General features: G+C 39.8%; 1 protein-coding gene across 1 annotated transcript in view; it reads left to right on the forward strand.

Moving 5' to 3' along the window:
* The window catches only part of AP4E1 (adaptor related protein complex 4 subunit epsilon 1), an 88,783-nt gene extending 69,149 nt beyond the window's left edge, over positions 1-19,634 (forward strand). Inside the window, exon 23 of the mRNA XM_068551552.1 lies at positions 19,574-19,634. Within this exon, the coding sequence (XP_068407653.1) occupies positions 19,574-19,590 (17 nt within the window). The 3' untranslated portion in view covers positions 19,591-19,634. The remainder of the gene's footprint in view (positions 1-19,573) is intronic.
* The last annotated feature ends 4,302 nt before the right edge of the window (positions 19,635-23,936 follow it).

Raw genomic sequence — 23,936 nt, forward strand, 5'->3', positions numbered from 1 at the left:
GGGGACCTTTTTAAAATCCCATACCCTAGTCCATAATCAGATTCTCTGAGGGGTCAGACATAGGCTCCAGTTATTTTTAAACTCCACAGGTAATTACAACACGCAGCCAAGTTTGAGAACCCCAGTTTTAGATGCTATCTCACCCCATGCTTCCTCAGTGGGATTTTTTTTTTTTTGGTTGTGTTTTCCCCACACTCCTTCCTGCAATGGGGATTGATTAAAAGTAATTAGCTATTGAGTGGGAGGTAACTAATGGCATTATTTGGAAAGATTGGGTAGGTACAGAGGAGGAATCTTGTGTGAATATATAAAAAGCTGTAGGTCCTATGGTAGTATCAGCTTAGTGTTTGAATTTAACAAGCTTAGGTTTGCTCTTAAAATGATAGCGTGGTAGGATTTGAGAGATGAAGGTCTCTCAAGTCCTAGTAGGAAAGTACTGTAGAAATCATTAGGTAACTTGCAAATTAAAGTTGGATCATCAAATTTTAATTCTTGGCTTCACTAATTACTAATTTGTGCCTCTGGGCAAATTACTTAAACACTCTGTGCCCCAGTTCTCATCTGTATAATGGGGATAATAATAATACCTACCTTATAGGGTTACTGTGAAATGAGGTAATGCACATAGTGGTTCATGTGATCATAATCTTATCAGTTTCTTATATCAGCTTATTAACATCATTATGGAAAAAAAGAAAAAAGAGGGAACAGTAAAGATGAAGGAAAGAGAGGGTCCAGATAAAAGTGAGGAAATTTAGCAGAGTCAGAAAACATCAGAAAGCAAGTTGCCATATTTTTTAACATTATAGAAAAAACAGAAAAAAGAAAGCTTTGTGAAGTTAGAAAAGCTATTTTCAAGTATGTCTCTAAATATTTAGAAAAATAATTTTATAAAAATATAAGCAACAGAAAAATACTATGGTCAACTCCCATATAAACTTATTATGAGAGAGAGAGAGACAGAGATTAAGACGTGGGATAATATCCCTACAGAAAATAAAAGCATACTAGTATAACATGCTTGCAAAATAGATCAAAACTGTTAACCTACTGTTTCAGAACAAGCTAGATGAAATTTTTAAAATGATTTAAGATGTGAAAGAACAGCATATATTAGTACTGTATAAACTCAGAAATGTGACAGAAATTAGGGAAGAGATAAAAATTAAAAATTTCAGAACTGTAAACTAGAAGAAACACAAATGTGCATAAACACAAAAAATAATGCCTTAAAGGAAATAGAGGATGAAAATGAGGATTTTTTAAAAATTTTATTTATTTTATTTATTTATTTTTGGCTGCATTGGGTCTTCATTGCTGCGTGCAGGCTTTCTCTAGTTGCAGTGAGCGGGGGCTACTCTTCTTTGCGGTGCATGGGCTTCTCATTGCGGTGGCCTCTCTTGTTGTGGAGCACGGGCCCTAGGTGTGCAGGCTTCAGTAGTTGTAGCATGTGGGCTCAGTAGTTGTGGCTCACAGACTCTAGAGTACAGGCTCAGCAGTTGTGGTGCACGGGCTTAGTTGCTCCGCGGCATGTGGGATCTTCCCAGATCAGGGCTTGAACCTGTGTCCCCTGCATTGGCAGGTGGGTTCTCAACCACTGCGCCACCAGGGAAGCCTGAGGATATTTTTAAACTACATGAAATAGAAGTAAATATTCAAGAGAAAGTATCAAATATTGAAGATAGGCAAAGAAAGTCCAACATATGGATTATAGGAGCTCCTGAAGAAGAAATCCAAAGCACAGGACCAAAACAAATCCTAAACAGGGTAACTCAAGGGGACATTCCTGAAAGTACAATTTTAAAAAAAAAATTTGTAGCTAGAGGGAGTACACTGTATACCTGAGACTATCAACTGATAAACACAAAGACAAGACATTCTAGTAAGATTACTAAACTCTTTTAAAAATAGAAAAAATTCCTTAGTCATCTAAGAAAAAATAGCAAGAAACTTATAACGAAAAGAAGTCAGATTATTATCAGACTGACACATGCTTATACCAGAAGAAAATAGGATAATGTATTTTAGATACTCAAAGGAAGATGTGAACCAACGATTTTACACTCAGTAAAACTGATCTCCAAGTTTAAAGAGAACAAACTGCTATCAACATATAAGTAGTCAGGGAGTACTGTTCCTATGAACCCTTCCAGAGGAAGCTACTAGAGAATGAGATTCATAAGGACTGGTTGTGAGCATTGAATGTATGGTTGTTTGTAGAACTAGGAATAAATGAGAATTAAAAGGGAGAAGGTGTAATATATAATGGCTATATGCACTGACAATGCAGATACAGTACAACTGAAAGAAAGGAGGGAAATATAAACATATGCAAAATCAAAAAAATTTTTTGTAATTGTAACAGTAGTGGTAGTATTATCTGAGACTCTGTAATGTGGGATAAAACAAATGAGTAATTATGGGGTATTTCAATTTTATCATAGTCTGTATCCTTGAGACCAGAATTCTCAGAGTGGAGAAAAGTAAATATAGATATAATATAGAAGATGGTGAATAAATTCTGTAGTTCTCGTTTTGTGTTGAGGACACACACACACACACACACACACACACACACACACACCTACTGCCCAGATTATGGGCCTGAAGTATAACACTATTTCCCTCTAAAAGAAACTAAGGCTTCTCAAAGAAATGATTGATTCCAGGTCTGGGACAGAAAGTATGTGAGATGAGTCTGAAATATCTTTTATACCAGGTAACAAAGAATCTATCAAAGACCAGTAAAGTCATAGCAAAGAACACAGTACCTAACTTGAAGAGGCTCCCACTGGCCAAAAATGAGATAGTTTGAGCTTCAATATAGGTATGCATTGAAATCCAAATATGCTTAAATCCTTGAGTTCATAATGCTTACTGTTGGAGGATTGTAGGGAATAAATTCATTGTGTTGAAAACTAGCAAATGAAGAGATTAAACCATTGGATAACCAAATGGTAGATAAAGAGAAGCATCTCTTAATAAACTATTCCTGCTAATAAATGAAAAACAAATGATAGAATATGTATACTTTGCAATCTTCAGTGAATTAATGGATCTAGGTATTGAACACTAAGACTGTTAATACCACAGAGAAAGGCAACTAGATGTTTTGTGCCTCCCAATGAAAGAATACAAATCACCTATTATCTTAACCAAAGTGGTAGAATAATCTGAGTTTGTTAAGTCTCTGGATAAAGTTGCCAGCTTGCAACTCACAATACAGAGGAGACAGGAATAAGTTAAACTGCATCACAAGTTTGCAGTCAGCAAAATTCAGACTGGAAAACCCTAGAGACCTTCAACAGATAAGGAAAAGAAAGAGATGGAATGGAATCTTCGGATTAAAAGAGACATATCAAGTTTCTTAAAAATGGGCAGGACAAAACTATAGTGTCTCGGGATGCATAGTTGGTTATTAAAACTAAAAGAAATGCAAGGAAGTGATTGTAATAAATGTTGGGTGATGTTACTTTGGGGCAGGGAGGAGCTTGTGGTTGGAATTGGGCCCACTGAGTGGCTTTTTGGGTGGTTGGCAAAGTATTATTTCTTGACCTAGGTGGTATTACAACAGTTTCCCCCTTATTAATCATTTATTAAGTTAAAAGCAAAAATAAACAAATGGGACCTAATCAAACTTAAAAGCTTTTGCATAGCAAAGGAAACCATAAAAAAAAAATGAAAAGACAACCTACGAACTGAGAGAAAATATTTCCAAATGATGCAACCAACAAGGGCTTAATTTCCAAAATACAAGAACAGCTTATACAATTCAGTAACAAAAAAACCCAAACAACCCAATTGAAAAAATGGGCAGAAGATCTAAATAGGCATTTCTCCAAAGAAGACATACAAATGGCTAATAGACACATGAAAAGATGTTCATTATCGCTAATTATTAGAGAAATGCAAATCAAAGCTACAATGAGCTACCACCTCACACCAGTCAGAATGGCTGTCATTAAAAAGTCTACTAATAACAAATGCTGGAGAGGGTGTGGAGAAAAGGGAACCCTCTTACACTGTTGGTGGGAATGTAAATTGGTGCAGCCACTATGGAAAACAGTATTGGAGGTTCCTCAAAAAACTAAAAATAGAGTTGCCATATGATCTAGCAATCCCACTCCTGGGCATATACCCAGACAAAACTATAATTCAAAAAGATACGTGCACCCCTGTGTTCATAGCAGCACTATTCACAATAGCCAAGACATGGAAACAACCTAAATGTCCATCGACAGATGAATGGATAAAGAAGATGTGGTATATATGTACAATGGGATACTACCCAGCTATGAAAAACAATGAAATAATGCCATTTGCAGCAACATGGATAGACCTAGAGATTATCATACCAAATGAAGTAAGTCAGAAAGACAAATACCATATGACATCACTTATATGTGGAATCTAAACTATGACACAAATGAACTTATCTACGAAACAGAAACAGACCTACAGACACAGAGAACAGACTTATGGTTGCCAAGGGGGAGGAGGGGTTGGGAAGGGAAGGATTGGGAGTTTGGGATTAGTAGATGCAAACTGTTACATGTAGGATGGATAAAGAACAAGGTCCTATTGTATAGCACAGGGAACTATATTCAGTATCCTGTAATAAACCATAATTGAAAAGAATATGATAAATATATATATATAACTGATTCAGTTTTTTGTACAGGAGAGATTAACACAACATTGTAAATCAACTATACTTCAATAAAATTTGAAAAAATAAGTTATTAAGTTATCCATTTGTATAGTGTGGTTTTCTGTATCTATGTTTTATTTTACTGTTTAAAAAGGGGTTTTCAAAAAAAGATTGTACGTCATTAAGATGCCCCTAGTAATGAAGTTTGAGCCACTTTCTATAATCAGTTTTTTCATATCATATTTTTGCTTATTATTAATCTATGCTCTGTCTTTCTTGGAGAATATGGGAGCAGCAAGGCTACCACTACCAGTGGAGAAGGAAACACACCAGTTGCTCAGCTTTAATTTCTCCTTTTCCAGAGACTTTTCAAATTGAACCATCCATGATGTGATGGTTCTTTGTTCAGCATATTTCATTCCCCTTCTCCTTTCTCCTTCCATTCTTGTTGGTATGGCCAATGGAATGTTAGTGAATGTAATACAACTAGAGGTCTTAAGTGCGTATGTGGTTTGGCTGGGCCCTTGTATGATGGTGATTTGCTATGAGGAGAGTTTGTGCCCGTAGCTGATGCTCCTTCAGTGGCATGCCCTACTCTTTGCTCATTAGGTGGTTGGATAAAGAGAATCTGGTGAAAGTCTCCAGAAAGGAGACAGTGGAGCCACTGGCTAAAAGAAGCTTGAGTCCCTGAATGAGGCAAACTTCTGTTCCCAATCAACCTCCTTGGACTGTAACCCGAATTTACAATAAGTCTTGGGTTGTGTTAAGCCACTGTGATTTTTGGGTTTGTTGCAACACCTAGTATTACCCTGACTAATGCAACTGCATAGACTTATGCTGTCCAATATGTTAGCCACTAGCCACATGTGGTAACCATGCCCTTGAAATGTGACTAGTCAGGACTGAGATGTATTTTAAGTATAAAATAAGCAGTGGATTTTAAAGACTTTGTACAAAAATGTAAAATATTAAAATTTTATATTAACAATATTGAAATTATTCGAATATATTAGACTGAATAAAATATATTACTAAAATTTTACCTATTTTTATTTTTAATGTGGCTACTAGAAAATTTAAATATGTGACTACATTATATTTCTATGGAAGAGTGTTATCTTGGAACTAACATTCAACCAAGATCTCAATTTATAGACCTACAAAGATCAAATCTAGAAAAAACAATCAGTGATTATTCCTTCCTTGCTGCTAATCCTAACATTAAATCCATTATCCTTAAACTTTAATGGCAATTCCAAGAGAATTATGTCTTCTTAAAAGGAAGAATTTCAGGGACTTGCCTGGCAGTCCAGTGGTTAAGACTCCACGCTTCCAATGCAGGGGGCATGGGATCGATCACTGGGCAGGGAACTAAGATCCCACATGCTGTGTGGCACGGCCAAAACATAAGTAGTAGTAGTAATAATAATAATAAAAGGAAGAATTTCCCTCAACTTCTGGAAGAATTTGATATCTATTTGTTCTTGTCTTTGCCTCCTTCCTATGTCTAACTTACCTTTGTCTAAACTGCTATTAATGTGTTTTTCAATTCAGACATAATATTTTTCATCTCTAGAGGTTCCATTTGGGTCCTTTTTATATCTTCATGTTCTCTCTTCATCATGCTCAGGTTTTCTCCTAGTTTCTTAAACATATGGAGTGTAATTTTATTTATTTTTATTTTTTATTTATTTTTTTAAAGATTATTTTATTTTACTTTTGGCTGCGTTGGGTCTTAGTTGCAGCACACAGGACCTTCGTTGAGGCATGTGGAATCTTTTGTAGTGGCATGCGGGCTTCTCTCTAGTTGTGGCATGTGGGCTTTCTCTTCTGTAGGTGTGGCGTGCAGGCTCCAAGGTGCGTGGGCTCTGTAGTTGTGGCACGTGGGTTCCAGAGCACGTGGGCTCTCTAGTTGAGGCACGTGAGCTCAGTAGTTGTGGCACGCGGGCTTAGTTGCCCCGTGGCATGTGGGATCTTAGTTCCCTGACCAGGGATCGAACCTGCATCCCGTGCATTGGAAGGCAGATTCTTTACCACTGGGCCACCAGGGAAGTCCCTGGAGTGTATTTTTGATAGCTGTTGTAATGTCTTTTTTGAGTAATTCAGGCATCTCTTGTCATTTCTGTGTCTGTTTCAGGGTTCAGAGTGCTAACCATTATACATGGGGCCTGTGTCTGTTTCTATTGATTGTATTTTCTCCTGTTATTGGTCATATTTTTCTGCCTTTTTGCATGCCTGGTATTTTTTTTTTTTTTTTACATGCCAGACATTGTGAATTTTAGCTTGTTGGGTGCTAGATTTTACTATATTCTTTTACATGGTGTTTGGGTTTGTTCTGGTGCTTGATTAGGTACTTGGAATCGGATTGATCTTTTCAAGACCTGCCTTTAAGGTTTATTAGGCTTGGTCCAGAACAATCTTTAGTCTAGGGTTAATTTATCCCCCCTAAGGCAACACCTTTCTGAGGATTCTTCCTCTGTGTCACGAGGGCACTTTGGCTGGTGAAACATAAACTATTTCTATCTGCAAATATAGCCATCCTGGCCTCCCTGAACTCTTAGAACTTTTCCTCCCTATCCTGTGCCCTGGAAACTGCCTCCAGGTAGTAAGGTGGGACAATCACAGGGCTTGCCTTGCTTTTGTTCCCCTTCTTTCAGAGAAATTAGAGTCTTTTGCTGGTTGTTTCTCAAAGTCTAAACAAATCACGATTTCATATAATTTCTCCAGCTTCCTAGTTATTTAAGGCAAGAGAGTAAATTCAGTTCTTGTTACTCTTGGCCGAAAGAGGTAGTGCCCTAACCAGGTTTTGATTTCATGAAGGACACATTCCTACCCTATTCTAGGGATTCCTGAGGCACTTGATCAAATTCAGTATAAAATTTGGAAAGGAGAGGTATGTGTCACTCTTTGCAGACACAGAACCCTCCTCTGTATGTTTTAGGTTTGGCCAGGTTATTAAAGATAATGAACCTACAATTAGGGAGTGCAGTTAGCATCAAAAGGGAGAGCCCCTTATTGTGGCAGCTAAGTGTTGATTAAGAAAACAGAGTGGAGTAGAAGAGGACTTCTTAAATCTTCCCATCAGAGTGAAGCCTCTGAAGACTTGCATCAACAGACATTGCCAGGCAGGCCAGAAGGGCACAAGCAGAGGCCTTTGCTGGAACAACTCCAGGCTAAAAACTCCAGTATCGGCAGTGGTATTTGGGAATGTTCTTTGTGGAAGAATACTGTGGACTTTGAACTACTGATTTGTCTGTGAATAGTAGGTATTTTGGGGAGTGAGGGAGCAGGGGAGAGGGTGGTTGTTTCTCAAAGTTTCCTTCCAAGGACATGAAACTTATAAATGTTGAAAGTATTGTCAGCTCCTGGGCTGTCTAACAGAGTATCACTTCCCAACCTCTCCCTCAGGTTTCAAGGGCAGAAGTCAGAAAAGTAGGATATTCATGAAGAGTTGTCCCTGTAGTGTCATAGATCTTACCAGTATTGGCATTTTTGTTAGTTTTTTTTTTTTTTAAAGTAAATTGTTTCTCAACTAAAATATTTCTTGGTTTAAGAAGTACTATTACTTGTCTGAGTTTCTCTTGGGAAGTTGGCTACCAAAGTCATTGCAGGTTTGTCCTTTGTGCATAGAAGATAAGGAATGGCGTGTGCCATCACTTCCTCTTCTGAGGTCGGGGTGGACATTGCAATCTATCACATCCCTCCTGCCCCTGGATTCAGGACTCAGCTTCAGAATCCTTTCTGCCATAGCACTTCGGGCATCCACTACTAGTTAGTCTGAGTTGCCACTCAGAATGAAACTTATTTGTCCTCTCTGTTTTAAATAGTACAAAGCTGGTTTGAAATATCAGCCTCTGGGACTTCCCTGGGGGTCCAGTGCCTAAGACTCCACGCTTCCACTGTCGGGGGCATGGGTTCAGTCCCTGGTCAGGAAACTAAGATCCTGCATGCTGCGTGGCACAGCTAAAATAAAATAAAATTAAAATGTCAACTTCCCTCACATTAGGGGGTTCCCAACTTGTATTCTGCAAGCTCCTCTATATAATTTATCTACTATCTATAATGACTTTCTACCCCTAATTGAATCCAAAAGGCCTCCAACAAAAAGTAATTTGTCATCAAAACAACCAGAAAACATTTATTGAGTGCCACTGGGTCAGAGGTTTGTTCCAAACACTATCATGGGCTTAATCTCCCTAAAGCCCTGAAGACAGATATTATTTTCCTATTTTATTGATGAGGAAACTGAGGCTCAGAGAGTTTAAGTGACTTGCCTAAGGTCACACAGATATCTAGCAGTAGAGTTAGGACTTAGATTGGGATTTTATCATCATCCTTGAATACCATCTGCCTGTTTTCTTATTTCCTTTTTTTCTTTCACACCTCTTGGCTTTGGTGAGGAGCAGCTGGCCCTTTGGGTGTTCTGCCAGTAAGAAGGTGCCATAACTTCCGTGAGCAGATTGACAAGCCTGTCACTGGGAGGGTTTTTCTTTTTCTACTGGAGACATTTTGCTTTTTCTTTTCTTGGTTACTTCCAGATTTGGAGCCATTCTGAATGATAAAAGTCCAGCTAGTCTAAAGAAAATTGAAAAATTACAGTAATTTCTTTTTACTTTAGATTAATTTGGCAGGAAATTATATAATGCTGTGATTATTTTATTTAATTGAAACAGGTAATTGTGAAGCCAGAGGAAAACTATGTTTAACAAATTAATCATTGGTAATTGATTATTCACTGGTATTTTTTTTTGGTTTTGTTTTTTATTAGAAGAATAATCATCACCAAAAATGAATGATAAGCAGATTAATCCAGCATACATCCACAGATACACACACACACAGGTACATATATAATTATTTAATGAAGTAAAGAATTGTTTCAGCCACATCAACTTGCGATCCTCTTAATATTAAGTTTCTTGGGCATTGTGCCCTGACTGCTCTCAACAGGGCATAGTGTAGAATCCTCAGACCACCCAGGGCCTCAGGACCAGAGGTCGGGGGATGCGTATCTCTCTCTGGGGCAGGGCAGTCTGTCTGAGGCTGGATGTCAGGCTTTACTATGGGTCCGGGGAGGTGCTGTTGCCAGTGTAGAAGCCCGGAGAGGAGAGGGAGCAAGTGCCAGTTGTCACAGCAGGCTTCTTATGCTTCTTCCCAGACCTCATACTAGAGAACAGAGGGGGACACGACCTCTGGAGGATTGGGCCTGCAGGAATAGAGCAAGTGGGGGTAATCCTCCCTCCTTCTCTTCCTCCTCCCCTTATTTCTTCCCTTTCATCATTCGAGCACCCTTTATAGGCCAGTTGCGTGCTAGTTCCTGGGGAATGAGACCAGGTCCTTGCCCTTAGGGAGTTCTCGGTTTGGGGGAACTATCCAATGGCAGAGAGCAGTGGTGGTAGGGACACAGGTAACTGCAGGAGCCCCACAGTGTGTTCACAGGGGACCTTCTCCTCTGTGAGGGTGTGCAGTGTCCTGGTTCCTCAGGGTACAGAGGAGCTATTACCTGTTACTCTGGATTCTTTCTTTCTAAGTAGGGTGATCATATAATCTGTGGTGGAAACTAAGACACTTAAAAGTGAGTGATGTCTTAAATATAATTTGAATTATACAATTTTTGAAATATTCATTGATGAACAAATTGCTTTTGTTATATTGGTGGATTAATAAAATAAAAAACTATTTTCAACAAATTTTGGGGAAAAAAACAACACAAATCTATGTATATCAAAGCAAAAGTTTATGTCTTTACACTGATTATCTGATCATTAAAAAAAATAACATAAGCAGAATTATTTTTCTTGGAACATATTCACATTTCCTAGCCATTTCTGTCCCAAAACAGGTCACTGGTGTTTTTCTGAAGAATGCATGGAAAGATATGTTATTAACTTTTTTCTCAAAGTTGCCTGTAATCTTCTTCAAAGTTGCATTTTATAGTTAATAAGTTTGAAATTGTTGATAATATTCTCTGAAGACCATATGTTTGTTAAATTTTAGCATTTTTTGTTGAGATGTAATTCATATAACATAATATCCATCATTTTAAAGTGTACAATTCAGTGTTTTTTAGTATGTTAACTATGTTGAACAATCATCACCACTATCTAATTTGCATCAACCCCAAAAGAAACCCTGTGCCAATTAGCAGTTAGTACCAATTTTGCCATCTCCCCAGCCTTTGGCAACCACTAATGTTATTTCGTACCTATGGATTTGCCTATCCTGGATATTTTATAAAAATGGAATCATACCATATGTGGTCTTTTGTGTCTGTCTACTTTCACTTAGCATAACTTTCATCCATGTTGTAGCATTTAACAATACTTATTATTGTTAATATTCCATTGTATGGATACACCACATTTAGTTTATCCACTCCAGTTGATGGACATTTGGATTGTTTCTACATTTTGGCTATTATGAATAATGCTGCTGTGAACATTTGTGTATAAATTTTTGCATGAATATATGTTTGCAGTTCTCCTAGGTATACACCTAGGAGTATAATTGCTGGGTCATATAGTAACTCTATATTGAACTTTTTGAGGAACTGCCACATGGTTTCCCACGGTGGCTGCACCATTTTACATCCCCACCAACAATGCATGAGGCTTCAGATTTCTCCACATCCTCATCAGCACTTGTTATTGTCTGTTATTTTTGTTATATCTAGTGTGTGAAGTGGGTAAAGTGATATATCATTGTGGTTTTGATTGGCATTTCCCTAATTCTGATGATGTTGAGCATCTTTTCATGTGCTCAACATCACGTCTTTTCTGGAGAAATGTCTGTTAACCTTTTGCCAATTTTGAAACTGGGTTATTTGTTGTTTTATTGTTTAGTTATGAGTCCTTTATATATTATGGATGCAAGACCCTTATCAGATGATTTGCAAATACTATCCGCATTCTGTGGGTTGTCTTTTCACTTTCTTAATAGTGTCTTTTGAAAGCACGAAAGTTTTTAATTTTGATGAATCCAGTTTATCTATTTTTTTGTTCGATTGCTTGTGCATTTGGTGTCATATCTAAGAAATCATTGCCTAATCTAAGGTCATGCAGATTTTTCACCTATATTTCCTTCTAAGAGTTTTATACTTTTACCTCTTAATAATACTTTATTAAAAGGTGAAAATTCCAGGACATATGCAAAAAGATGTGATACCAGGACAAGCATATATTGAGGTTGTCCCTGGCAAACCAAGGATATATGGTCGCCCTACCTCTGATGGGCTGGGGGAGAGAGGCAGCTGGGGCAAGGGTTGATCAAATTCATTTCTCTCCTTTACGTTTATTCAAAGACCTGAAAGGACTCAACATTTCTTTGATGCCAGATGGGATCTAGACTGAGTTCCATGGGGGTACAGTGACTTTCTTTAATCTTTTATGTAATCTATAAAGAGATCTTCACCCCCAGGCTGGGCATCCTGAAAAAGGGGGTTACGTGGAAATGGAAGTGAGAACATGCCTAAAATCTACTTCAAATTTTTATTCAAAAATGGATACCCTAGCTCTTGAGAGTTAGTAACATTGCCTCTTTTCATGGTCCCTTCAGCCCTAGGGATTGGTGGCAGCTTGGGTTCATGTTACTGCCAATCTATGGGGTGCATTAGTGTACCCTGTTAGGCTCCTCAGCCTTCATCAACTTGATAATCAATTCCTTGTACCAAATTCTCTCATTTGAAATGTCTGGGGTGCTTTCTGTTTTCTTGACTGAACCTTGATTGATTCAGAGCTCTTCTCTATTTTCTTTTTGTCATAATCTTTAGGTGCTTAATGTTGCCCACTTCATTCTGTTATGGTAATCTACTTAGGGTTACTGTGCTATCCCTTCCTGGGTTTTCTGTATTTTATATACCCTGTCCTCTATCTTCTATCAAAACTTGCCACATCAATATTCCATTACATTGTTTTCCAAGAAAACAGCTAGCTATTTGACCTACAGCTGTGCCAAGGTGTTAGGCATGATAGTGGATTACTGTGTATCCTTCTCAGGAATATTTAAACTTTGCATAGAAATGTATGGCAATATGATGCTTTACTCAAAAGAAAGAGTCCCAATGTTAGAATTTTAGGCTTTTCCCTAGGAACTCCTAAAATTTCACCAAGTGTGTGGTGCTTACATTAAGTCAGTCCTTTCTGCTGAGAGACTGTCATTTTCTCAAACGGACCAGAATTTGGGCAGCCAGAAATGAAACAAGATGGGCTCAGAGAGACCATAGATTGAAAACAGCAGGAAATTTTCTGTTATTTGTTTTTCTGAAGTGGGCTTCCAAGCAAGGTCTGCTGATCAACAGAATAGCTAAGTCCTGTTCTCTAGGGGTAAAATTGTACCATGGAGGAGGAATTTGGGTTAATGGCTCGGGAGAGGGCAGGGATGGTCAGATGGAGAAATGACAGGGCAGGCAATTGTGTTTGAGCTCCAAAGCAATCAGGTTCTAGTTCTTGTAAAGAACAAGGATAGAAACAGAGGAAGCAGAGGGGAAGCAGAAGCAAATGCGCAGCTTTGTGACTCCTCAACTGCTTCCAGACAGCCTGAGATAGGACTTGCTACAACCTGAGAACAACAGAAACTACTGTTTACCTGGGCAGGTGACAATGACCACACCCCTTTATATGAAGCCTTGGCTGCCTCGCTCCAGGATCAGCCTGCCCTTAAACAGTCATCCAGAAATTCCCCAGGGAAAGGAGTAATGTCAAATAAAGTGACCTACAGTGAGGGATTCTTCCAAAACCCGAAAAGCCATTACCCAAAATAGGCATCCAATGTAGTCATTTATGACTTGCCATAAATACCAGCACTAGCAATATTATCTTCATATGAGGAGTTGACTTCATAGTGCTTTAGAAAGTTACAGCATTATAAATATCTACGGATATGTTATTTCATCTGCTTCATAATTTGTCTGCTCCAACAGAGTTCTGGCCAATTTTAGAAGTTTCCATGTAAATATATGAATATAGTGGTAACAAGATAATGAAAACAGAACAAAATGAGGTCAAGTATCACATTTCATCCACAAACATTATGATAGAATGAAATTGTTTAATGGGTGACTAAAGTAAATTGTGTGTGTGTGTGTGTGTGTGTGTGTGTGTGGTGGAAGTGGGGTGGGGGGAAATGATGTGTGTATAGCCACCAGGCTAAAAGAGAGAAAGGATGCCTAAATAGGGAATGCAAGGAGCAGACATCTTTAGAACCTCTATTTTCCCCCCCTCTGGTTAATGGTGTTCATCTTTAGAAATGATTTGGTGGTGACCTAACAGACTAGACTCAGCACATTTATGTACATGCAAATTTAAACTGGCACTTTAACAGTAACAAAAAATGTTTCTTTATAACACTCAGTGCCCTGTGACACATCTGGAAGTGTGCCATTAAAGGAAATTAATTCTGAAATGGAGTTGGTTATCATCTATTGTCACTAAAAGTCATTTAGGTGGAAGTGAACAGTGTGGGGTTGACTCTGTGAAGGTGTTAATTAAGGGAGCAAATAAAGAAATGGGTTAACAATTATTGCTCATGCCAGTTTCCTGAAAAAATATGCCTGGGGTCTGATCTGTGATTCTCTCTTCTTTCTTTGAGTTTGGAATCCTCTCCTGCTCCCAGTTACTTTTCCAGCTACTTGAGATTCTCTGGGGAACCTTATTGATGGCTTTGGTTCCCAGGTATGCTACAGGTTTGGAGCTGGCAGATTTCAGGTTGAGGAGTTTCAAGTTCAATACCCAGGAGACACATCGGAGGGTTCAGCTGCTGTTTGAATGTCCATGTTGTATAGGTAAATTGGTGACAGGGTAGATTAAAAAACCACTGCTTAGTGGTTTGCTGGCAACTGATTTCCTCCAGACTTCCTCTCAAAGGCTCAAAGTGAACTCAGTAATATTATTTCTAGGAAGGAGTGGAAGTAAAGGTGGTAAGAGTATTGATTTGAGACTAGGAGAGATGCCTAGGTCTGGAAAACTTGGTTCTTCCTCCTCCTGAGACTTCTGTTTATAAGAGCAGGAGATGTGGCTTTAGAGAGCAGGTATCTGCCATATAATCTGCTTTGGAAGTAAGCGGCAACAAAGGGGGAATGAAAAAAAAAATCTAATTTACCATTTAGTCTAAAAGTAAACAAAATTATACCTTATATCTCACCAATTCTTTAAGTTTATTTTTATTTTTTATTTTTTGTAATGTGGTAGCTCCAGGACCACTTTGGATAGTGAATACCAGTGACCAGCACCTTTTAAGTGCCTCCTGCCTGAGTGTTTGCTCTCTCTTGTCCTGGTTTCAGTGGAAACTCAGCAACCTCTGGGCCCTTTTACAAAGCATAATTGGGGGCTTACAGAGAAAGAAGATGGAGTTAAGAGCATTCACAAGTAAATTCACCCAACAACTGCTATAAGGGGTGTAGGTAAGCACACACCAGATATTCAGGAAGGTTTGAAGGATGAAGTGAGATGCAGTGAGCTTATTATAGAACCTGGTGGAGCTCAAGGAACAATTTCTGAGATAAACATCCTTATTCAAATGCCACAGACACACTGTTTCCCTCAACAGAGAGACTTGAGGCCCAGCAGTTTTTATGCTAGAGCAAAAGATCTGGGTCAGAATCAAAGTTTTAAAGACTTTTTATTGAAGAAGTTAAAAGATTCATTGGCCAGCAGCCAAGTGTAGTCTGATTTGTTTGCATTTCCTCTGGGAACTCACAGGCAAGCAAGGAACTGGCCAGCCACGACTGTGAGGGTTACTCACTCCCCTGTGGGCCTTTTCTCCCTGGGCATTTACAAGGTGGGGGAGAGAGCCAGGGGAACCCTTTCCTCACAAAGGCCCAGTTCAGCAGCCCAGTCAAGCTGCAGTTCTCTTCAGGGTAAAGAAGCCTGCAGTCTCCCCTCCCATCAACCCAGTGTTTATTAGTCCACAAGTGAGACCAACATCACTCAGAGGGTGAGAGGCAGTGAGGGGAGAGACGGGAGGCGACATGTCACCACTTCTCTCTACCAGTCATGGTCAGAGGACCTGCTCCAGGCTCAGAGGCATCAAGCATGCATGCTCATGGGCTGGTTTTCCTTGTTCAAGTTCTTGCAGGTGTTAAGTTTTGCCAAGAATCTTTCAAACGACCCTACTGTCCATAGTTAACTCAGAGAGCTTGGGGGAAATTTGTTGACAGAATTTAACTTTAAAAAAATGAAAAAAAAAACCCCAACAAACCCAAAACTTGTTATGGTTTTGGGATTTAGAAAAGAAGGTGCTGGTATATCCACACGTGTGTACACACACACACACACACACACACACACACACACACAGAGAGCATAAAGATCCCTCTCTTTTTCTCAGGAATTTGATCATACTGGTAGAAAATTAGGCAAAAATGTAACAGGATATATGACTGCAAGAAGATGGAGGAGGAGTTGAGAGATTTAAAGAGGTGGGTCCCTGGTTCTCTGGGACCAATAAATCCTGACATGTGGCTGATGCCCCTTGCTGAGGAATTCATGACCTCTTCAATAGTCTGCACACCCAGGTAGGGGGTGGAACAGGAAAACTGGAGGTCCTACTTGTATAGATGTGCTAGGGCATGGGGTGAACAGACAGGGGACCCAAGGGTGAATGTGCCAAGGAGGATTCTGGGAAGGTAGTGGAGTAAGAAGCAACAGGAAATGTGTTTCCCCACCTAGAATAACAATCGCACTGGCAGAATTTGTCTTACATAACTATTTTGGAACTCTGGAGTTTATTGAATAAGGCTTGTCACTTCCAGGGGAAGACTTGGAAGGTTAATTTTGGTCAATTTCCGCTCTTAGCACAGTAGTAGCTACCCATTCCCTATCCCCAGCCACGTGGCAGGCAGCTGTGCGCAGATCTGCACACGTGGCAGGCAGATGTGTAGCATCTTACGTACAGCTTGCAGGAACCAAGGTGGGCAAAAAGGACCCTGTCTTCCAAATATCGGGGATCTATGCTCCGATCACTGATTGCTCCTTCTGATCACAGACGTGCAGGTGATCATTGTCGTACCTCCCACCATTGCTGTAAGTCCCTCATCTTCCAGCTGATGTGACTTGTAGGGGATTTAGAGAACTGGCACCTTCCCCTCTTCATATTTCTCTTTTTTCCTTTTTGGGAGCCAGGTATCAAAGACAAGGACATTCAAAATCACCTTCATATATGGGGAAAATTAGAAAGTGACTATGCATGCCCAGGGAAAAGTGCAAGCTCAGAAAGGACCTGAGAATACCTTAGGTTTATAGCTCAGGCTTGGCACAGAGACAGCCTATGACAATAAAACAACAACAACAACAAAAACAACAAAATCCAGCAAACTCTGGGAAAGGGGAAAACCTGATTTCCAAAGTTAACACATTATTAGATTCAAATGTCCAGTTTTCAACAAAAAATCATCATCCAAGGATCCTATATCTGGCTAAACTTTCCTTTAGAAGTGAGGGAGAAATTAAGACGTTCCCAGAAAAACAAAAGCTAAGGGAGTTTGTTACCACTAGACCTGCCCTGGAAGAAAATGCTCAAGGGAGTCCTGCAGGGTGAAATTAAAAGACACTAGGCAGGGCTTCCCTGGTGGCACAGTGGTTAAGAATATGCCTGCCAATGCAGGGGACACAGGTTCGAGCCCTGGACTGGGAAGATCCCACATGCTGCGGAGCAACTAAGCCCGCGCGCCACAACTACTGAGCCTGCGCTCTAGAGCCCGCGAGCCGCAATTACTGAAGCCCATGTGCTTCAGTAAGCCCCTGTTGCTCTGCAACAAGAGAAGCCACCGCAATGAGAAGCCCGTGCACCGCAATGAAGAGTAGCCCCCGCTCACTGCAACTAAGGAAAGCCCACACACAGCAACAAAGACCCAAGGCAGCCAAAAAAAAAAAAAAAAAAGACACTAGGCAGTAACTTGAAGCTGTATGAAGAAGTAAAGATCTCAAAAGCAGTAAATACATGGGCAATTATAAAAGCTAATATTAATGTAACAATAATTTGTAACTCCGCTTTTTGTTTTCTACATGATTTAAGGACTAGTACATTTAAAAGAATTATTTGTTTATGTTTTGGGGGACACAATGCATAAAGATGTCATTTTATGACATCAACGACTGGAAGGGGTGGGGTCAGAGCTGTAAAGGAGCAGAGTGTTTGTATGTTATTGAAGTTAAACTGGTATAAATTCAAATTAGAGCATTATAACTTTAGGATGTCAAATGTAATCCCCAGGGTAACCACAAAGAAAATAGTTATACACAAAAGGAAATGAGAAAGAATTTTAACATTTCACTACAAAATATCAGCTAAACACAAAAGAAGAAAGAAATGCAGGAAATGAGGGACAAAAAGCTATAAGGCATATAGAAAACAAGTAGCGAAAGGACAGAAGTAAGTCCCTCCTTATCAGTAACTACTTTAAATGTAAATAGATTAAACTCTCCAATCAAAAGACAGAGATTGGCAGAATGGATAAAAACACATGATCCAACTATATGCTGTTTACAAAAGACTCACTTCAGATCCAAAGACACAAATACGTTGAAAGTGAAAGGATGGAAAAAGATACTTCATGCAAATAGGAACCAAAACAGAGCAGGAGTGGCTATACTAATATCAGACAAAATAGATTTCAAATCCAAAAATGTTACAAGAGACAAAGAAGGACATTGTATATTGATAAAAGGTTCAATACAGCAAGAAGATATGACAATTATAAACATTTATGAACTTAATAGCAGACCATCAAAAGCCGTGAAGCAAAACCTGATAGAATCAAAGAGAGAAATAGATGGTTCTACAATACTATTTGGAGACTTCCGTACCCACTCTTCCTTACACTTAGCTGAATCCGCCCCCCTTCCCCCCATGCAGAGGCTGATGAGGCTTGTCTTCAACACAGAGGATGCTTGAGGCTCAACCTGGTTCAGCATAATGAGTCTTAGTCATGGGTGTTATCAGGATTTGTTTGCTCTTAATCTACAATCATAGGGCAATTCCAATATTGAGAAATTATTGTTTATGATATTTGGTGGGGGAGGGGTGAGCCACTTTTATATTGCTAGTAAGGTGAGTTGGGGTTGGGAGGTGATAGCTAAAGGGTACCAGGTTTCTTTTTGAGGTGATGAAAATGTTGTATAATTGACTGTGGGTATGGTTGCACAAAACTGTGAATATACCCAAAGCCACTGAATTCTACACTTTAAATAGGTGGATTGTATGTTACGTGAATTATATTTCAATAAAGCTATTTTTAAAAAGGTGAGTTCACAGACTTAGAGAATGAACTTATGGTTACCAGTGGGGAAGGGTGGGAGGGAGGGATAGACTGGGAGTTTGGGATTGACATTTACACACTGCTATATTTAAAATAAAATGCCTAAAAAAATAAATAAATAAAAATAAAAAGGTGAGTTCGCAACACCAAGGTGCATGGAATATCTTGGTGAAGATATGTATTAAAGATGATTCAAACAATGCGGGGGAAGGTTTTGAGAATTCCATAAAATGTCCCATTTGTTGGGGGAATGGCTTTATTAATATATTTTAAAATAATTCTGATAGTTTCCCATGATATTTGACTCAAATCGGTAATGACTTATTCATTACTTTGCATATTACCCTGTTATCTCTACAGAGATACATTACTGGAGTTGGACACGTTTCAGCTTGAAATGTATGTCTTAGTAAAAGATCAGTCCTAACATTGAATAGCAGTGGGCCCCTGCTAAGCTGGTGACTGGCTGACTACCTGGGCCCACATTGTGCAGTTCACTGGTCTTTGTGGTTTTTACCTTGCATTTTCTGGCTTAAAGCTTTTCCCTTCTGAAATCACGAATTTAGATCTACAGTCAAAAATCTTTTTTTTAAATTGAAGTGTAGTTGATTTACAGTATTGTGTTAGTTTCAGGTGTACAGCACAGTGATTCAGTTTTGTTTGTTTTGCAGATTATATTCCATTATAGGTTATTACAAAATACTGAATATAATTCCCTGTGGTATACAGTAAGTCCTTGTTCCTTATCTATTTTATGTATAGTAGTTTGTATCTGTTAAACCCATACCCCTAATTTGTCCCTCCCACCCTCCCTCTCCCCTTTGGTAACCATAAATTTGTTTTCTATGTCTGTGAGTCTGTTTCTGTTTTGTATATACATTCATTTGTATTTTTTTTTTGTATTATTTTTAATTTTTAAAAATTTTATTTTTTTATTTATTTTTATTTTTGGCTGCATTGGGTCTTCTTTGCTGCGTGTGGGCTTTCTTTAGTTGCAGAGAGTGGGGGCTACTCTTCCTTGTGGTGTTGCGTGGGCTTCTCATTGTGGTGGCTTCTCTTATTGTGGAACACGGGCTCTAGGTGTGCAGGCTTCAGTAGTTGTGGCTTGCGGGCTCTAGAGCGCTGGCTCAGTAGTTGTGGCGCACGGGCTTAGTTGCTCCGCGGCATGTGGGATCTTCCCGGACCAGGGCTTGAACCCATGTCCCCTGCATTGGCAGGCGGATCCTTAACCACTGCGCCACCAGGGAAGCCCTGTATTATTTTTTAGATTCCACATATGAGTGGTATCATATAGTATTTGTCTTTCTCTGTCTGACTTATTTCACTAAGCATAATATTCTCTAGGTCCATTAACCCCTAGTAGGCCTCATCATTTGCAAATATTTTCTCCTATTCTGTAGGTTGTCTTTTCATTTTGTTGAAGGTTTCCTTTGCTGTGCAAAAGCTTGTAAGTTTAATTATGTCCCACTTGTTTATTTTTGCTTTTATTTCTTTTGCCTTGGGAGACTGATCTAAGAAAATATTGCTACAATTTATGTCAGAGAATGTTTTGCCTATGTTCTCTTTTAGGAGTTTTATGATGTCATGTCTTATATTTAGGTCTTTAAACCATTTTGAGTTTATTTTTGTATATAGCTTGAGGGAGTGTTCTAATTTCATTGATTTACACATAGCTGTCCAGTTTTCCCAACACCACTTGTTGAAGAGACTGTCTTTTCTCCATTGTATATTCTTCTCTCCTTTGTTGTAGATTAATTGACTGTAGGTATGTGGGTTTATTTCTGGGTTCTCTATTTTATTCCATTGAACTGTATGTCTGTTTTTGTGCCAGTACCACACTGTTTTGATTACTGTAGCTTTGTAGTATAGTCTGATGTCTGGAAGGGGTTGACCTCCAGCTTTGTTCTTTTTCCTCAGGATTGCTTTGGCAATTCTGGGCCTTTGTGGTTCTATATAAATTTCAGGATTATTTATTCTAGTTCTGTGAAAAATGTTACGGGTATTTTGACAGGGATTGCATTAACTCTGTAGATTGCTTTTGGTAGTATGGCCATTTAAACAATATTAATTCTTCCAATCCAAGAGCATGGAATATCTTTCCATTTCTTTGAATTGTCTTCAATTTTCTTTCTTTTTTTTAAATTAGTTAATTTTTTTTTATTTCTTGGTTTCCTTTTTTTTAAATATAAATTTATTTATTTTATTTATTTATTTTTAGCTGTGTTGGGTCTTCATTGCTGCGTGTGGGCTTTCTCTAGTTGTGGCAAGCGGGGACTACTCTTTGTTGCGGCGCATGGGCTTCTCATTGCAGTGGCTTCTCTCGTTGTGGAGCACGGGCTCTAGACACGTGGCCTTCAGTAGTTGTGGCACATGGGCTCAGTAGTTGTGGCTCATGGGCTCTAGAGCACAGGCTCAGTAGTTGTGGCTCACGGGCTTAGTTGCTCTACGGCATGTGGGATCTTCCCGGACAAGGGATGGAACCCATGTCCCCTGAATTGGCAGGCGGATTCACAACCACCACGCCACCAGGGAAGACCCTCTCTCTTTTGTAAATTTTTATTGGAGTGTAGTTGATTTACAATATTGTGTTAGTTGTCTTGAATTTTCTTTATCAGTGTTTTATAGTTTTCAGCATATAGGTCTTTTGCCTCCTTGGTTAGGTTTATTCCTAGGTTTTTTGTTTGTCTGTTTTTGTTTTTACTTTCTATACTCAAAGATCTTGAAGGGAATCATTGAGGTGTCATTTCTCAGTCCATTTGGAAGTATTGCTTCATTTGAATAATGAATAGCTTCACTTCTGAGAAACATACAATATAGAAATGCGCAGAGCTTCTTCCCTCTTATGATGCTCGGAATGTGAAATTTTGGAACTGGAAGGATTCTTAGAGACCTTGTGCAACTCTCTGTTTTTACAGTTGAGGAAACAGGCCCAGAGAAGTGAAGTATTGATATAAGGAAATCACCAGGTATTGGGCAAGCTGAGACTAAACCTCCTGACTCATGGCTTGTTTCATATTCTATACCTTCTGCTGCCTATGAAAGCTGAAAAGAAAATAAAACCCAAAATACTCATCTCCCTGGTCTCCCCAAACCCAAACTCAACATCCTGTTTCTAAAATCAACTTGTAACTGTTTCTGAATCACAGAGCAGGGGTAGCCCCATCCTACCACTGAGGAAGTATGACTCTCTCAGCAGGGAAGCTGCTGCTCTGACAGGTGGAAGGACCCCACTTACCCCCTAGGGACAAGCCCACAAGCTCTTCCTTCACAAGTGACAGAGGCTGGAAGAGTGCTCTCTCCCTCCATAAAGTAGGCTAATTGCGGCTTCCTTGCTAGCCTCCGCACTCGCTCTGTGCCAAGCTCTGGCTCCCACCCAGCTCCTCCTTAAGGCGGAGCCAAACCCCAGACTCCCTTGTCCCAGGAGCTGGTCCAGAAGGGCCTTAGAGTCAGCAAGAGGAGCTCTATACCACAGCCTGGGGGACCCTGGCTGCCCAAGCTCCAGCTTCCTGGGTGAGTGGCCAGAGCTCTCCTCTGTAGAGACCTGCCCCAGCTCAGCAAAGAAAGGACAAGGTAGGGAAAGGACAGGTTAGTAGTGTCACTGAGGAATATATGAATATCACTATACCAATATAATGAGAATATACCAGTGCTGGAGGTAAGGTGTGAAAGAGAGCTTGCTCTGGCTGACCACTCCTTCTTCTGACACTGGGAGGAATTCTGAGTGCCACGTGCCTTAAGTTCAGACAAGAAATAAGCTCCTGGTATCCTGGGACCACACAACTGACTCCTGGGCCTCTGCACTCCAACAGGTGCTGCTGAATTGGGAGAGTATGAGCAGGTGCAGGTGACTTTTCTTCACAAGGAGGTTTTGCAAGTTTTCTCCACTCTTCCCTTCCTTGGGAGGAGTAGTGCCTGGTGTGTCCAGTGATGGCCTCTCTTGTGCTTTGAGATTTATTATCAGAATTGCCAGGATGGGTTGGTCAATTCTTTGATTACTTATGGTAGATTTTTCTGGCCAGTTTTCAAAGGGAAGGCAGGACATGTGGGATCCCACCTCTTTCTGTAGAAGGCCTATGTGTCCCCCAGACACAGGTTCACCCCTCAACCTTTGAGCCTTAAAAAATGAGTCACCGTCAAGGGCAGGGTGACACTCATTCATTCTCTGCAAGCCTATACTTTCATATGTTATAGCAACATTTCTCAAAATGAAGAACTCATGGACGCCCAAGCTATGCCTGCAGACCCCTAGGGGATGCCCAGGCCTAGTTAGAGAAACGCATTAAGTTAAATTCTTTTCTTTTCTTGATCAATCAGCATGAACAACACTGTAAACACAAAGAGAAACTCGGACCCTGAAGACAGATGGCACCACGTGGCTATAAGGTAGTCATCCATATGTGACTCAGAAGGTACTGAGGCTGATTTTGATATTTTAAAAAAAATATTTATTTATTTGGTTGCGCCGGGTCTTAGTTGCGGCACGTGCGATCTTCTTTGCTGCGTGTAGGATCTTTGTTGCAGTGTGCGGGATCTTTAGTAGCGGCATGCGGGGTCTAGTTCCCTGACCAGGGATCGAACCTGGGCCCCCTGCATTGGGAGCGCAGAGTCTTAACTGCTGGACTACCAGGGAAGTCCCTGATTTTTATTTATTTATTTTTTAAAGTTGTCAGAATGAAACAAAAATTTAAAAACGCCTTTTAGAACTCATGGACTTTAACCCACTCCAGCTCACCCCTGCTCCCCCAGAACTTTCAGGGATTTCCAGATGCCATTTTGAGGAACAGGATTGTAGAAGAGTCTTTCCCCTATCAAGCAAGGCCTCCCTCTAAGGAAAGAGCAAGAGGTGGCCTGCTTTGAGCTGTGGCCCTATAGCAGGATCACACTAAACAAAGGAAACCCACTGACCACACAGTTCTGAGTTGGGAGGGCCTTGGAAACCCTTTCTTCAAAGGCCATCTGATTCATGACTCTATTGTCAACATCCCATTCCATTCCTGGACAGTTCCTGCTAATGCAATGTCTTCGCAGCCAGAG

Source organism: Eschrichtius robustus, chromosome 1 (genome assembly GCF_028021215.1).
Source record: "Eschrichtius robustus isolate mEscRob2 chromosome 1, mEscRob2.pri, whole genome shotgun sequence".
In the NCBI taxonomy this organism is placed as follows: domain Eukaryota; kingdom Metazoa; phylum Chordata; class Mammalia; order Artiodactyla; family Eschrichtiidae; genus Eschrichtius; species Eschrichtius robustus.